At 38.7% G+C, this 17,588-nt stretch overlaps 2 protein-coding genes across 2 annotated transcripts in view; one reads left to right on the top strand and one right to left on the bottom strand.

Moving 5' to 3' along the window:
* The window catches only part of TRAPPC3L (trafficking protein particle complex subunit 3L), a 43,709-nt gene extending 28,550 nt beyond the window's left edge, over positions 1 to 15,159 (top strand). The window contains exons 4-5 of the mRNA XM_017653498.3: positions 9,342 to 9,527; positions 12,855 to 15,159. Of these exons, the coding sequence (XP_017508987.1) occupies positions 9,342 to 9,527; positions 12,855 to 12,974 (306 nt within the window). The 3' untranslated portion in view covers positions 12,975 to 15,159. The remainder of the gene's footprint in view (positions 1 to 9,341; positions 9,528 to 12,854) is intronic.
* Positions 1,006 to 7,044, bottom strand: CALHM5 (calcium homeostasis modulator family member 5). Its single transcript, XM_017653497.3, has 2 exons — positions 6,404 to 7,044; positions 1,006 to 2,991 (listed from the first exon to the last, which is right to left on the bottom strand). Exons 1-2 carry the CDS (start codon positions 6,941 to 6,943, stop codon positions 2,602 to 2,604), a joined length of 930 nt encoding a protein of 309 aa, XP_017508986.1. The 5' UTR covers positions 6,944 to 7,044; the 3' UTR covers positions 1,006 to 2,601.
* Positions 15,160 to 17,588: the final 2,429 nt, after the last annotated feature.

The following is a 17,588-nucleotide window of genomic DNA, read 5'->3' as shown; positions in this document are numbered from 1 at the left end:
TCTGGTTCTAGTTCACTCAAGACCTGTCCTGTAACCTCCCCTACCATATTTTTTAGTTAATAATGGCAAGTGAGATGTTACTCCTCCCAGTAATATTTACTTTAAAAAGAATTTAACCAGTAGTAGTTGTGTTTTTCTCAAACCAAGTTTAACCAGAAATAATTAAAAATGAACCTCAGGCTTTGGTGAAGCTCTTTTGGAGAGGTGCCTATTCAGCATCTATCAAATCATTCTATAGAAGATACACTGCTAACTGGATCTAGAAGGAAAACATATTAAGGAAAAGCCTATGCATAAAATCTTTGTATAACTCTATGTTTAAATTCAATTTACCTCTAATTTCTCTCCTTTAATAAATTCTTATTTTCATGTATTAGTGTTCAGGCTATCTATTGCTTCATAGACTACCACAATTTGGTGGCTTTAAAAGCAAACATTTATTTAAGCTCATGATTTTCTGCATCAGGAATTTGAAGAAGACATAATGGGGAGCACAATGTCTGCAGGCTCAGACAGGGAAGTTCAAAAGTCTGATTGCTGGGATGGCTTCATGAGGACCACAGGTCAGAGGTTGGCTGTTTGCTGGGTTCCCTGGTTCCTCTCCATGAATGTCCACTGAGGCTGAAATGTCCAAAATGGCTTCTTCACTCACATGTCTGGCACCTAATCTAGAATAACTGGAAGTGCTGGGCCTGATCAGGCACCTGTCTCTCTCTCTCTCTCTCTCTCTCTCTCTCTCTCTCTCTCTCTCTCTCTCTCACTTCACCTCTCTGTCTCTCCACTTGGCTATCATGGCCTCCTTCAGAGCTTGGAATTCTCAGGGTTATTGAACTTCCTACATGGTGGCTGGCTTCCACCAGGCTGAGCATTGCCAGAGACTAAGGCATAAGCTGCAACACTTTTACAGTCTGTCTTCCATTTGGTTACATTCTATTGGTTCATTCAGGCCATATCCAAGAGGAAGAGAATAAGATGCCATCTCTCAACTGGAGACATTGAGCCATGTTTAATTTACCATGGTTAAGTTTATTAAAGTGAAACTCAGATGCACGAAAGATACACTGAAGTTGGTTTGGCTAAAATCAATGTAAATGCAAAAAAAAAAGTGCCAACTGTAAAACCTTTGAAAGTTCATACCAGCTCAAGATAGCATGTAGTAAGCATCTTTTCCTAATTCTGCCTTCAATGACATAACCTGGTAACTTGAAATTACACATGGAAATAGGCAAACACCTCAAATCAAGACTTTTTTTTCTTTTGAGTGTCAGTGGTTAAGCTTTTATCATGCACCATGTTTAAAACCCAAATAATATTTCTAATATTGCAACCTCACGACCCCCACCTCTCACTCTCCCACCTACACACACACCAGATCCTGTACCTCCAAGTTCCCAAGGGTATTTTCCAGGTTTTATACATAATAAGGGCCTTTCTCCAATTTAGGATAATGTTCCATGGTGAAAAGGTTTCATCCCCAGGATTCTCTACTAGGAGACAAGGACTCTTAGTGAAATAAAGTGTGAATCACAATATAAAACACTGTGCCTGTCCCTTAAACATCAGTTGCACTCAGAGGTATAAGGGGAATTCTAAATATATATTATATATATGGCACATACAGCATATGTACTTAAACTAATGTGGAATGAAAAATGAAAAATAAGTGTTATTTCTGATAAATATAAAACTTCAGAAGATTTTTAAACCAACACCACTTTGGACAATTTCCCCAGATCTCCTATCAGGGCTGACTTACTCATTCAGCACAGTAGACACTGTGCCTAGAGCCCATAATACTTGTAGGGGCTCACAAAAGTATTTTGAATTTCTTTTAAAATCTGAAAGAAATAACCAAACTTTTGGATTGAAAAAAAATGTTTTAATATATAGTATTAATATATTTGTCTTTATATCAATATAGTCATAAATATAAGTACACATATGTGTGTGTACATTTCTGTGTGTGTATGTGTATTTTTTTAATGTAGAAAGGGGTCAAAGAGGGAAAAATTATCTGTAGGAGCATATTTTCAGTGCGCAGTGGGAATATGTGAAAAACTCTGAATTTTATGCATCATATCCTTTCAGTATATTATTTTTAAGAACTGATTATCTTCAGATTCTGAGAGAATGAATTTCAAACCTTCTTGAAAATCAATAGGATAGATTTACAGGACAAGAATTTCCACTGACTATACCACAAGTCCCCTTGGGTACAGCCATCTATTAAAAGTCACTTGCTCACTCACCAGTCACCACTGCTGACCCCAGATGCCATGACCAGTATTTATATAGAGTGGCAGACCTTGCATGAGTCCACTGTTGAATCCTAAAATCTTAGAACTCAAAGTCACCGAGACCAGCCCCAAGCAGTGCAGGAACACCTTTGTCACTGTGCTTGCCACTTTCCCAGCATCCGTTTGAGCACATGATGACACTGTCTGCACTTGGGAGCTAGCAAGTTGCTTTCTTTTGTGTTATTGGCTTATAAAGAAATGCTAAATGTGAGAAAACACTGAGATACAGAGGTTGTTGTTAAGCAGTAGGAAGATGTCAGAATGAGTGTAATGTGGACACCATGAGTCAGCGATGGTGGATGAGCTACACATTGTGGGCAGTACCCACGAGTACCATTGTGGTCTCATCGTCCTCAGGACTAAGGTCCAGACCGTCCTCCACCACCTTATGGAGGGTGCTGTAGTGTTGCCGGCTTTGGTGGAAGGAATGCATCTCAGAAGCAGCCTCCCAGGCAGCAAAAGTGGGCATGGGGAAGATATCTGGCCTCTTGTTTTCAAAAAAGCATTTCAGGTTTCTCTCACTCAGTTTGTTGGCATAGTCCAGGAATGTATTTTCCAAATGCTCCTTCTCCTTTTGTGCATACGTCTTCCAAAAACTCCGCTGAAGGTAGCTGACTTTAGATCGGCAGCGAGCATAACAAATGGTGAGCAGAGAGAGGAAAGATGCTGAGCAAATCAGGCACCATCCTAGAATCTTAGAAAGAAGGAAATACTAAGGGCATGTAAAAAAGCAAAGCCATTTCTTAGGGTGCTGGGGTAGTGTTATTGGGAAGAGTAAGGATGAATTAATACCACAGCCACTGCCATAATTCAACTGAAATATTTCACCTGAATTGTTTAACAAAGTCAAGTTAGGGTTTACCTAATCTCTATTTGCCACTCTGCCCACCATTGCTGGTATGCAAAGAAATAACCAGAAGGCTGGGAAATGGAGAAGAGCAGAAAGTATACATTATCTAAGAATCAGATAAACCAAGCCCTCAAGTACTATTAGTTATTAGAGGAAAGAATTCTGTGCATGAGTAAATGTGGTCGTTTGAGTAAGTTTTCCTTAGCCAAGTGTTTTCAGACACTGATAATAAATACATATTCATGGCTACTGACTGATTTTTTTCATGTTACATTGTTTGTATGTTACATGTTACATTCCATATACATGTTACATTATTTACAGAGAACATCAGAACCTCTGTGATTCATTACTGAGAGAAATATCATTACTGATTACCCATGATAAGGCAACAAAGACATAACACAGTAAGGAAACTGAAGCTATAATCATCGAAAGCCTGTGTGAAAGTGGGGAAAAAATAATTAGATTCATTTGAAACCTTTAGTATTATTGTTTCTGAATTTTGGTAATTGGAGAAAACAAATTCCTCTCTAAATACATACTGGGTTTTTTCTGAATTTTAAAAGCATATGTCTCTTTCAACTTATCTTCTAAGGTTTTTGTTGTTCTAATTATATTTTTTACAATTGGAATTAATTTCATATTCAGAAAACTAACAGAGCTCTTTTAAAGTTCTCTTGACATTTTAGTTAAATGACCCATAGTATTTCTCAGATGGGCCTATTTGAGAATAGAAACAATAATCTACAAATGAATCCATTCACGCAGTAACAGAACCACAAATAAGCCTCAGTGCTTTAAACCAGTGGTTCCCACACTCTGGCTTAGACCATGGAGTCATTGTAACTGCACATGACTCAGACTCCACATAAATGCCAACTCTGGAATGGCACTAATTGGGTTTAATTGTCAACTTTCCCATTACTATGGGTGTTATCTGTGCCTCAGTTTCCTCAACTGTGAAATGGGTTACCCACCTTAGAGGGTAATTTGGGGATTAAAATCAGATGATGCAGACATACACATGCATTCAATATTAGCTATCATGACATGCTGTAATTTTTCAAATTATATATGTTTGTGTAAAAGCATTACTGAACTCACAGTATCTTTCTGTCATTATGATTAATGAGTGAAGGACAGCTCCTATCATGTTAGTGTCCTTATATTTGCCTTAAATCACTCGTGGATGGCTATCTCAAATCTCCCTCTTTTCTCCATCTTCCACATAGCCCGGTCTCTGGAACCACGGGTCATGCCACCTCAGTATCTGAGCCAGTTCTGCTTGAGTCGTAAACTATTCGATCAGCTTCAGACTCCGCCTCCCCACACACCATGGCCTTCACGTTACCTTGCTCTCTCTCCTGAATGCTGACCATTGAGCTCTCTAAGTCTGCCCACTTCACAGTACCCATAATCTAACTAGACATGGTAGATGCTCCCACCCCAGCCTTCAACAGTGTCCCATTCTACATGAGTATCCTTCTCAAGCCCTGGCCATTTTCTTCTCAATTTAGAATTTTCACTGTCCCAGCAGCTTTAAGCCCATCTATATCCATTTTCTCTATACTTCCCAGCAGCCCTGCAGGGTAGGTGTTATTACCCCCAACTATGAAGACACTGGGACTCAGAGGGATCAAACCATTAGCTCTATGTCACCTAGCAGGTAAATGGTAGAGTCAGGATTCAAGCCCAAGGCTGGCCAACTTCCCGACTGAGTTTTTGCCACTACTCCACTTTACCTTCCTTAAGAACAGAGAGCCACTGGCTATATGGATGGGGCCCTTTTCCCACATTCCCAGCTATAAGTCTGGACTGTTCTTAGCTCCTGCTTATCTGAACCACCATGGTCAGCACCTGCCACTGACACAGCTCCCCTTTCCACATCCTTCATCCATCTTCCCCCAGGAATCTGCCCAGGTCCTTCTCTTTCTGCTGAACAGTAAAGAGATCACTGTGCCCAGGCTAAGCTATGACAGGATGTGCATGATTTCCTCATGCCTGTGTTTAGAGAAGAAAAACTCACACAGTGATAAATATTTGGATCTGGCACTAACTGAATGGAGGCTGGTGCCTGAGGACATAAATCATAAATCACTCATTGCACCATAACATTTGTAATTCATATCTTCCTTCAACAAAAGAAGAAAGACATTTGGGAGCCTGGCTTATTTTTACCTAAGATGTGCTTTGTGCATTAAACAAAAGATTTTGTTTGGGGGTATTTTTAGACTTACCAGTTTATGAAAAGAGTATGACTAGCTTCAGAAAGTATGATTTGAAAAACAGACTTTGCCTTGCTATGTTCTTGACAAGGCAAGTCCTTGTTGAAAAGCAAAATTTTACTATTTTCAGTGCACTTATTCTGAAACAAATTATATGTCTGACAAATTGTGGATTGGTTTATACACTTGTATTGCTTGCTTTGGTTTGAAGAATGCAATTCCTACAACTTACAGCAGGAATTCAGTCTTTTCCTGAGAGCCGGGCAAGGCTTCACATCTGGATTTGTGCTTATACACTTGGAAGGATTCCCTGCATCAGTTAGGTAAAGCTATGCTTGCTTTCTGTTAAATAAAACAATGCCCCAAATCCTGAGCTTCTAAAGTAATGTAAGAACTTCAGCTGTACAGCACAAAGAGCATAGGATGTAACGTCCCCAGAGAATATGGTCACTTTTCACTAAAGACTATTTAAAGACAGCCAACTCCTACTTTATGGGGAAATTCTTTTCAATCTTGACAATATTTATATAGAGAGACAGCAGTTGACAGAAATCATTCAAGGGAATCTCCATAGTAATTATATTTCGTGCAACTTTGAAAAGTTTAACTCATTTGGTTCAGCTACATTGTAATAGGTGAATGCTCTGTGTGTGGGTTTTTCTGAGAAACCAGTTTAAAAATAATTGATAGAAGGCAGCAATTTCTAATTACAGCTCTGCCCTTAACACTCAATTATGAATTAGTGTCATGCATTATTTACAGAGTCAACCTAGAGAGATTATTTTAAAGTACTTAAGTATTTACATATGCATAACCCAGAGGATATTTTCCTTTCAGAAGTGGAAAGACAATCCAATCAGCAATTTTACTAAGCCATCTAACCTCTAAAAAGCTTTTCCTGAAAGTGTCTTACCCCTGATTCATGTTGCAATTTCCATTTAGTTTTAAAGCGTTCTAACAGGGCTGAGGAGTACAAAGCCAACAGTACTGCTTATGCTGGACAAAAAGGCAAGTCTGTCCTTCCTTACCTGAGACTGGGCCTGCAGGGACAGTTTCAGCTCTTCATTGTCCGCGGGGGTCATGCTGGTTTTGCCACAAGATACTTTGTGGAGTTCTTCCCAGCACTCCGGGGGCTTACCCTTGCAAATCAGTCCTAGGAGTCTTGAGCTCTTCGTCCCGCTCACGGCACATTCGTAGAACGTCCCATTGAGCAAAGCCACGGAAAGCCACATTGTGGGAGCCACCAATGAACTCAGAGTGATCTTGCCGAGGACGTAGAAGAAGCGACAGCTATGGCCTCTGGGGAAGATCTTCCTGGGATTCAAACAGCACCCTGTGAAGAGTCTCCAGGACCTGTTGTTTAGAAAGAATCCCAGGATCAGTAACACCCAGGCAGGAGCAAAAAGGAAAACCAGCCCATAGACCATATTCTCAGTGCTGCAGGGACACTTAAAAGCCACAAGTGAAAACAGACGCTCACTTCCCACGGTCAGCAGAGCCAGGAAACTGTAGCCAATAGCAGTTTTCTGGTTAAGGAAGAATTTTAAAATCCCCTGAAAAGCATCCATGTTGGAGATGAACAAAGGGAAATGCTTTGTGCTTATTTATTAGCAGAGCAGTTGTGTCGGTGACCGAGGGTGGAGCTCTTTCTTCATTACAGACAACAGTCCTCCTTCTCAGACTGAATTCAGCCAGATAAGGAAACAATGTCATTCCCTAGGAATGAATATTTCCCAACCCCGTTCAGATAATGCCTCCTACTGGTGGATACTGAGCCATGAAACTAGAAGCAAAACACTGAGAACTAGAGTAAATTTAAAAGGCACAGCCTCCATTTTCAGTTGCCATCCACTTGATTGAGAATCTGAAAGAAATTCTGATTCTCAAAGTAATTCTTAACTCTCAATAAAATAAAAAAAAATAGTTTAAGAATTTTCCAGCCAGCAGAATCAGCATTAGCAGAAATGGGTCTCAGTCAATTGCTTTGGAGCCAAATCAAGTCTCAAAGTCTGGAGGTCCATGATGTTTATTTTCTCTTGCTACTCAAGACTACTATTTTTGCTACTTCAGCTTAAGATATGGAAGATTTATTTATTTATTTATTTATTTTGAGAGGGCATCTCTCATATTTATTGATCAAATGGTTGTTAACAACAATAAAATTCTGTATAGGGGGGTCAATGCTCAATGCACAATCATTAATCCATCTCAAGTCTAATTCTCGTCAGTCTACAATCTTCTGAAGCATAACGAATGGAAGATTTATTTTATATATTTTAAAACTGACTAGCATTAGAGACTTGAACCAAATTTTAGGATTTGGGCTATTTGAAATTTATATTGAAAAGTTTAGGGAGAGTTTGAGTTTTGAAAGAAAGACAAAATGAGAAAGATACTCTTCGTTTCTTCCCTACACTATCATGGTAACTTCTTATTTTAGCCTCTGATCTCATGCCTACCCTAACCCTCAATCCTAAATCCATCCTCCATGATGATGCAAAGAATATTTCTTTAAAATGGAAATTCAATTCTGCCCTAGCCAACTCACACATCTGGGGCTCCCTGCTGCCCATACTGATAGATGCAACTTCCTCTGAACCTCACCATGGTATTACACATCTGTGACATGTTCCCTTCACTTAGAATAACCCCCTACCCTGCCCTACCTTGTCCACCCAACAAACTCTTACTCAATATTCATGAGCAGGATAGACATCTTCCTCTGGAAATATTTTCAGGGTTACTTCCTAGCATATAACATTGAACTTGCCAAACTTATCATATGATTGTAGTTATTTGTTTAATATCTGCAGCCCCCTTTTGACCATGAGCTCTTATGAAACAGGAACTACTTCTTATTAACTATTGTGCTCTGGGTCTAATCGTGGTGTCAAACAGAGAATGGATGCTCATTCAATAATTTGTTTTTCAAGTAGTTATTAAACTTCCACTGTGTACCTGGCACTATGCTAGGCAGGCAGTACTCAGTCAGTACCAAATGAATGAATGAATGAATGAATGATAAACATGTTAGTACTTCTACTTATAAATCATTTAAGGTAATTGTTTCAATTTCTGAGCTACACTGCTCTTAATTTTTAAAATTGAATTAATTAAGGCACTTGAAAGACTACAACAATCAAGCTAACAAATTTCCATTAATAAACTTCAAATTCCAGGCCAATGCATTTTGTGAAAAAGAAGTGCCTGGAACTAGAAACCAAGGAGCTAAGTTATTGTATAACCTTGGCCATGTCATTTCACTTCTCTGAATCCCAGTTTACTCATTTGTGAAACTGGATGTATAAAAGAAATAGTTTCCAAGGTTTCCACAATCTCTACATTGTAAAATTCTTTAAACCCTTTAAGAGAGCAGACATTTTTGAGACATTATTTCATAACTCATTTATGTGCCTCTCACCAACTACCACTTGCTCCTTCGCAAAGACTTTTCATCCTTAGTGATACGACTCCCATTACTTCCCAAAACACACTCTTGGGTCTAATCTTCCCAGAGCACCCTCTGCTCTATCACCTTCCTATCTGGTAGATGTATCTTAGGTCCATTCTAATTCAGGATCTTATCCTTTGCTAGGCTCACTGACAACCATCATGCTAGTATGTTCATGATTAATAATACTTTAATTTCTGTAATTTGTTACCCTCCTAAAGAATATTTATTTTTGAAAAAGGTTTTTTGAAACAATGCTTCAACTATTTCATAAACCATATTGTCCCCACAGAAAACTAGTCCCTTAGGATATTCGATAAGAATAAAAGGGGTTAAGACTTGCACAAGGCAGAGAGGATCAGTAAATTCCAAAGCTAAGTGTGAGCCCAGATTTCCTGACAACAAAATCCACGTTCCTAATCATTGTATCGAATGACTGAACAGGGTATTTGAGTGCCCTACTAATAGATATGTTCTAGATCAAGTTTGAGTAAATTTTTTTCCCTTCTTATTAGGTTGCTTTCAAGATGTACTTGGGAGTTACACCAAGTGTGACCTGTAACAATTCAAGCAGAAATGAATTTTCCCTGATTCTAGACAAGAATCCTCTGGTGGAGTTTGTGGAGGAGCTCCCTGCTGGGCGATCTTCTCTGTGCTACTGCAATTTACTTTGTGGCATTATCAGAGGTGCCCTGGAAATGGTAAAGCACATATTTCATTTTTCTGGGTATACTCATTATCTAATGCTGTGTAACAAATAACCCCCAAATAGAGCCACTTCAAACAACAAATGTTTACTATCTCACATGGTTTCTGAGCATCAGAAATCTAGGAGCAGCTTTGCTAGATGGCTGTGACTTGGAGCCTTTCACAGCTAAATACGCATGCAGTCAAGCTCTCGGTTAGGGCTGCAGTCTCTGAAGACTTGACCAAGGCTGGAGAACCAATTTCCAGGCTAGTTCGTATGGCTTCCATGTCTTGCTAGCAGTTGGCTAGAGGCTTCAGGAAGTTTCTTGCCACATAGGCCTCTTTGTAGCTCTAATCACAACAGGTGCAGCCAAACCTGGGGCAGTGTGGGAGGGTACCACCTGAGGGTGTGAATAACAGGGGCGGGGACCATTGCGGGCTCTCTTGAAGGCTGGCCTTCACACTGTATTGTTCATTGATTTGACTAAGACAATGATCAGCACTGAGCATACAAAGATGAACAACACCATTGCTGCCCTTCAAGAATCTTCTGTCCAGTAGAGAAGTCAGATGCGTAAAGAAGTAAAAGAAGTATGATTAAGGGAGGACCTGGGGTAGGGTAGGAGGATGAAGGGATGATGTCCTAGAGAAACTCTAAGCTGGCATTTGAAGGATAAATAGGAGTGAGGTTAAGGCCTTGGGGTAAGGAGGGCAGGGGAAACTAATATTCCAAGTAATAGAAGACATCAAAGGCACAACAATATGTTTGATTCAAGGAACTATGAACTTCAATTAGTTCAATATGAGTGACATGCAGATTGAGAAAATTATTGTCATGAGAAAGGAAGTTTAAATTCTTTATAGAGGCCTGATTTTTAAAAAAGGGATTTATATATGATAAGCCTAGGAATTTGGATTTTTAAATGGAAAGCAATAGAGACTTATAGGTTTATAAATAAGGGAATGATATTTTGAAATCTACATTTTAGGAATTTTATGCCTTTGTCAGCAAAGTGAAAGTGTATTGGTAGGTACAATGCTGCAGGGAGGGAGAGCAGTTGATGAGGGTAACCTCAGGAAAAATCAGAATAAAGCCCTGATAGTAGTAGTGGAGAGGAGAAGACTGATTCGATCAACAGTAAGAATGTAGAAGAGACTTAAGACTTGGTTATCATTTGACTAAAAGGGATAAGATTGAGAAAAAAAAGATTCAGGAATTATTTTTAGGATTTGAACAATACATAAGGATGATGGCACAATTAACCAAGAGAGCAAAGCCAGGGGGAGTACACCGGGGCTTGGGAGAGGCAGAGTGAGGAGCTCACTTTCAAAGCTGCAGGGATGGGATGTCTGACACACGCACAAGTGGCCATGTCCAGCAGGCAGCTGTTAGAGATTTCTGGAAGTCACAGAGATGCAAACCAAAGAGGCATTGGAGCTGTCATAAAATGTCTAGGGAGAGTGTCGAGGAAGAAGTAAAAGGAGTCACAGATGGCACCCTACGAAGAAACAGTATCAGTAGACGGGAGAGAGAGTACACAGGCTGCAAAGGACACAAACAAGGAGGAATCAGATGTGGGAAAAATATCAGGGAAGAATGGAGCCACACAAAGGCCGAGAGTATTGCAAGAAGAGGGGGTGACTCACAAGATCAAGGATAGCAGAGAGGCTAAGTTAAAGCCTGAAAGATATTCACAATTTGTAAGAACTAAAAAGTCAAGAAAGACCTTGGTAAAAGCTGTTTTGGGGACATGCAGGAAGAAGATAATCTGTCAAAAACTCATGAGCCAAGGGCAGCTTAAAAAGAGGTTATAGTCAAATAAGTTTCATTTTTCCAAAAGTTTAACTATTAAGAAATGTGGGACCAGAGAGTAGCCAAAGGCTAGACATGTGTTGGCCTATTAATGAGGCAGCCATATAATTCTTATTTATGAGTGGTAATTATGGGAAGGATATAGTCACAGTTAATCCAAAAGAACAAAATACAAATAATATAAATAATGTATTATTCACACAGATCCTTCATGCTTCTACTCTATTTTTCAGGCTTGTCTTAACAACTGATAGCCATGAAGTCAAGAAAGGGGAATGAAACTGTTCTGAGAGCTTACTGGCAAAGGGATGAACCATAAAACCAAGTCAAAAATAGGATGAAGAAGGTCTGCAGCTTTCACAGCTGACAGTTGGTTATATATATCGAATGACAAAGAGATATCAGGCCTCATGTGGCCCCAAATACCCAAGTAGCTTCAATGTACATTCCTTGTTATTTTAATTGATTTTCCTTTACATTTTAACAAAGACAAAGGAAATCTTGAGCAGGGGAGAATGAGGGTTAATTTAGCTTCTATATTTCAAAATGCAGTCTGCATCTTTCTACTGCGTGGTAGGTGGGCTTCACAAAGGCAAGGGTTTTGTACCCTCCATGACTTGGGTAATTTGGCACAACAAAGTCTGTGGTTTAACAAATATGGATGGGTGGGTCAAGGGATTCTTAGTAAGAGAGGGGAGTGGGTCAAATAAGATTCAATAAATAGTAATTAATTGCCTACTAGACCCAGGCTTTTTCACTCATTATGTGCTTTCACTAGGTACTTTTGCTTATTTATCTTATTCATCTCAATAAGTTAAATAGCTGAACGTATACTCTATTGAAGATAGATCAGCAATATGCTGCTATTATGTGAGTACATTTTAATGAATAGAGAAGAAGCCCCAAGGGCTTCAATGTCTGGGAAACAGAAAATGCTTTACGGTGGAAGAGAAGGCCTGGCTTTCAAATATTCATGTCTATAATTTTAATCTTTAATTTTATATTTATAATTTATTTAATCAATATTTTTCCAAAGCTCTCAAAGCCTTAAGTGATTGCTAAATGTTGTTAGGACACATGATTATGTTATTTAGCTCATGACAGAATGATTTATAGCAAGTCAGTTGGAGAGGAATCAGTTAAGAATACATTTATCCTTGGAAATTCCACTTGGCAAGGCACACTGGGTCAAGGCTCTCTTTGAGGTGGAAATTTGTGTTCTTCTTGAGATGGATCCATTGTTCAGCCTTGCACTGTGAGCAACAATGGGCCCATTTGGCTGGGCTTGCAGCGGAGTCATCCAAGTTGGGCCTGGCCTGGACTGCCCTTCTCTCTGCAGACTCACACCACTGAGCTGGAGAACACTCAGCAAAGGGCCCTTCATCCACAGAACAAGCTCTTTTTATCATTCCATAAAGTTAGCTCCTTATGGGGTACATAAAGCTGGAAAAAAGAGACAGAAAAATTTAGAGTTTTAAATAAACACCCTAATGACCCAGGGCTGTTTTTGTCTTTCTTTCTTTCCTAGGTTCATTTGGCTGCTGATGTTACATTTTTGCAAGACAGACTAAAAGGTGACCGCGTGACAGAAATAGGAATAACATTTCTGAAAAAGCTAGATGAGAGAAAATATAGACGGAAAAAATGAAGAATAACATGCAAAATGCCACAGGGTGGCTAGTTAGGGAGTTAATATTAGTGAAACACATATAGCTAAAGAAATTTTAAATTGTTTAATAGCATGGACTTTAAAAGGCTTATAAGTCAGGTAGAAATGTGAAATGCAGGGCAGTAGGATTTAAAGCTATTATTTTTCTTTGCTCGTAAATCACACATTTTTTATCTCATGCCCACAGGACTTCATATATAAATAACTCCTTATAAGTATAGCAAACATGAATTCCACATATTACATAACAATTTTAAAAATAGCGTTTAATTTTAATTCATTTAATTTTCAGGTAGCTGGTTTTAACCAAATCCTTCTCTCATGATATACTGCTGATGATCAAGTGGAAATCTCTAAAACAAATAGTAAATAATGATTTTTGAGAGTACTTTCTTAATGCCAAACTTAGGCATTTAGAATTTTTGCTATCATTTTTATCCCCTAAAAATCTTACAAAATTAATTTTGTTTGTGACTAGAACATATTTAAAATTCAAAATGTATTGGATTGAATAAAACACAGTAATCTTTACCAGATCATTGGCACACAGGGGCAGCCAGAAGTCCAGAATCTACTGGGCTCTACAGAGAACTCAAATTACAAGTTAAAGTTACAGCTAGTCTGGCACATCAGTTAAAACTGGCATAAGCGGTATGGTAGCAGTAGAGCTCAGCTGGGATTCAGGAGCCTGAAGACACAGTCCCTGTTCTACTTCCAGCAGCTTCAGCTGATCCTGACTATTGTCTGAGCTTGGGCAAGGCACAGAAACTCTCAACATTCTCTCTCTCTCTCTCTCTCTCTCTCTCTCTCTCTCTCTCTCTCTCTCCTCTCTCTCTCTTTCTCTCACATCTGTAAAACGACAAGATTGGACATGATAAATATGGAACATTATAGCCATGAGTTTAAATGACATCAATAACCACTGAAATCTTACATTTTTGGACTTTAGAAGACTATGGGAAATTAGTTTATTCCCCACCTACCCAGCTGTCTCTTCAACAGGACATTGAAGTAGGTATTAAGGACCAAATACAGTGACAGGGGCAGCTGCAGCATCCGTGAAAGAACTTCAAGCCAGTTCCACAGAAGACCAGGAGTAAAATCGGGAAGAAGAATATTATCTGATACCAGAAGGGATATCACAATGCCATGCATTTTAAACTTATGCCTCTGGAAGAATGTCTACAATGTATCCCAAAGCTTCTTTTCAAGATGTTTCCCTCTTCTTCTCAATTTCCTGCTCCTTTACAGTACACTCACCCCTACAGGAACCCAAGATATTAATGTCTAAAGGCCTCCCTCTTAAATCAGCACCTGATTGGCCCTCTTGAAAATGTCCCTGGAGTATTTCCTGCCTGGTAATGCCTTCTTGTCCTCTCTCCCCCAAGCCAGCCATCTCAACTCCCTTGGCTCAGTGTCTTCATTACCCACCCCTGAGGCATCTGCAACTATTACTCTTAATGATACTGAGTTTTAGAACTGATGATTGCTTTAGTATGAGCTTTTTTCCTCCACCCATTTTTCACTCACCTTAAAGAGGGAGGCTACTCTCTGGGCATTGAATTTATACAATGAAAGGTGATCTGTATAACCAAGAGGCTTGTTTGTAGAGCAGTCCCCCCTTACCTGTGAGGGTATGTTCCCAGAGACTCAGTGGATGCCTGAAACCACAGACAGTATTGAACTGTATATATACCGTGTTTTTCCCTATATACCTATGACAAAGTTTGATTTATAAAATAGGCAGAGTAGGAGATTAACAATAACAAAATAGAACAATTATAACAATATACTGTAATAAACGTTCTGTGAATGTGATTTCTCTCTCTCAAAATCTCTCATTGTACTGTACTTACCCTCCTCGTGATGATGTGAGATGATGAAGTGCCTACGTGATGAGTTGAAGTGAGGTGGATGACACAGAATTAGGCTACCATTGGCCTTCTGATGGTATGTCAGGAGGATCATCTCCTTCTGGACTGTGGATGACCACAGGTCACAGAAACCACAGATAGCAAAATTGAAGATAAGGGACTATTGTATTCAGTAGACACTCCATCCTAAAGAATGTGATAATCTGGAAAGTCCTGTTCATTAGAATGACAGCCACATCTATAACTTTTCTAAAAGCCACATTTAAAAATAAAAAGGAGGTAACACTAATTTTAGTAATGTATTTCAGTTAGACTAATTATCCAAAATATTATTTCAACCTTTAGTCATTTAATGAGACATTGTCCATTCTTTTTTTAATACTATGTCTTGAAATGCTAGTGTGTATTTTATATTTTTAGTACATCTCAATTCAATGCTAAAATTTTCAAAGCTTACAGTGAGGTGTAGTCCCATTAAAACAATAAAACTGTGTTTAGGGCTGTTAAATAGCTTAAGTTTTTACATTTAAATTAATAAAATTAAACTTCACTATAATTTCATTTCCTCAGTCACACTAGTCATATTTTCAGTGGTTGACAGACATATGTGGCTACCAGCTACTATAACATAAAACATGGGTCTAGAATTCCTAGTCAACGATATGTTGGGTATCCTTAACCTTGGACACAAAGAATAAATGGGAAGGATCCAGATTCATGGAGAAGGAAAGAGGATATGGGTAGAAAAGATAATGTAAGGAAAACCAAGGAAAGAGATTGTCAGAGACCAGAGAAATGCTCTCTCTCTACAAACTGAGTGGTGATCCATAAAAACAAAATTTTCTATAAAAAAGATTCAGAGTAAAGAAAGGTTGCACAACATCTTCTGGGAAACCAGTGGATTTTCATTGCCATGTGAAGTTGAGTCTTTTTAATAAAGGGCTTATGGAAGTTGCACAATATAACTATGCAGTTCTATCATACTTTTATTTCATAAAAACCTTCATTCTGAACCCCAAACCTTGATCAATGCAGAGATTTGTACCATCTTGGAAAAACCAAAAAGGAAGAAAGGTTTGGGTCAGAGAGATAGGTTAGTGCCCCTAAAATGACATCACCAGATTGTTGCCTGAGCTTTTTACTAAGGAGGACTGCCATGGTTGCCTATTCACTACTGAGAGTTGCTAGGAATATATCAGAAATATAACCAACCCGCAGCAGTCTGCACACTTACTTAATGTCTTTTCAAATCTCTCAGGTTCATCCATTAATTATTAGAAGCCTGGGTCTCTTTGCAGTTGGAATGGACTGTTATGAATAGTTCCCTCTTCCTTCTGTTTATGAAGGACCAAAGTAGAAATTTAGAAAAACAGATGTTTGAAGTGAGAGAATGACATTAAAACTTTTGTAACCAAAGAGGCCACTTTAACCAAGATCTGCTAAATGTAAACTAATACAGTAAATGCTGAGAGATATAATACTATCCATTATTAAGGATCTTTCCAGTTGGGACTGTAGACTCTGGGGGTTCCTTGTATCTCATAGCCTCACCCACCAACTCGGAAGACTAACTTCTCCTCAGCAACACTGCAGTAATCCACGATGAAAGCGTTTGACTAACCCTAGAATCTTGGTATGATGAAAGATTCCTTCTTTAAAAAGAGAGCAAAGTTCTGTTTATTCTGCTTGATTAAATATTCTTTGAAAAAAAATCTGTCCAGTTTCTGTACTTCTGGTAAACCTTCCAGAACAATGGTCAACAAGCAGTGGCTATAGCAGATAAACAGCAGACAGAAAAGGGATGCAGCTGGTAAAATGTACCAGTCTATGATCTGGAAGGAAATACCCAATTCTTATTCAATCAGCAACAGTCACCCTAAAATTGAAAACAACATATTACTACAACAATCATTAGCAAAATTTTATTTTTTGAGTTTTTATTAGGAGATGAGAACAGTTGAGAAACAAATGTTCTAGGAAAATTCCTTGTTCTCCCTTAAACTCAGACTGTCTGCCCCAATTAAATCTTTCTTTGCTTTTTGTCCTCTTCATTTTCTTATGTCTTCAATTTTTTTTCTTCTAGAAGTCGTTGTCACTACATAACTTTTTACTGGAAATTTAAATCACATCAGGAGTCACTTGAGTATTACAAAGTCAGAATAATCCTCTAATTTCTGGAACTCCCAGGGGCTTAAATCTTTATTTAGTGCCTTGCTATTTCAGTTTAGTGTGTAAATCACATAAATTGTAATGGCTTAAAAGAGGAAATGTTAATTCCCAGTGGACTGTATATAACAAACTATAGAAACACCTGGAAATGCTGCTTTCTTGGTTTGGAATTCAATTAAGATTTTTATCAGATGCTAGGCACATTAATTATGTGGTATGTCACTTAATTTTCATAATAATCTGTGAGGCATTAGGGTGGTAACAGGTAGAAGCGGTTGGGTATGGAACTACAAAGGAGTTGAATTTGCTGGTGCTTTAACTGCATTAAGACCTGGGGCTGGTGAGTAAAGGGAGGTGGCAATGGCCCCAGAGTGTCTAATTTAAGAGGCTGAATGAAGGACCACAGGAAGAAGCATGAGCTTAGTAAAGAAGCTAATAAGCTTTGAGTATTTTGAGACTGAGGTACCTATGAAACATCCAAACAACATTAGGTTCTCAGAAGAGAGTTCTGAACTGAAGATAGACTTTGGAGTCATCAGTATATGGCTAA

Source organism: Manis javanica, chromosome 13 (assembly GCF_040802235.1).
Source record: "Manis javanica isolate MJ-LG chromosome 13, MJ_LKY, whole genome shotgun sequence".
In the NCBI taxonomy this organism is placed as follows: domain Eukaryota; kingdom Metazoa; phylum Chordata; class Mammalia; order Pholidota; family Manidae; genus Manis; species Manis javanica.
The sequence above is the reverse complement of the archived record's forward strand: the minus strand, read 5'-3'. Positions and strand labels throughout refer to the sequence as shown.

What these genes read in the sequence shown, in the direction of transcription:
- CALHM5 (XM_017653497.3), bottom strand. Translation starts at nt 6,943, where the DNA reads ATGGATGCTTTTCAGGGGATTTTAAAATTCTTCCTTAACCAGAAAACT. An exon ending in CCCTGCAGGCCCAGTCTCAG is followed by an intron (nt 2,992 to 6,403) that starts GTAAGGAAGGAC and finishes CTTCTTTCTAAG; the next exon opens with ATTCTAGGATGGTGCCTGAT.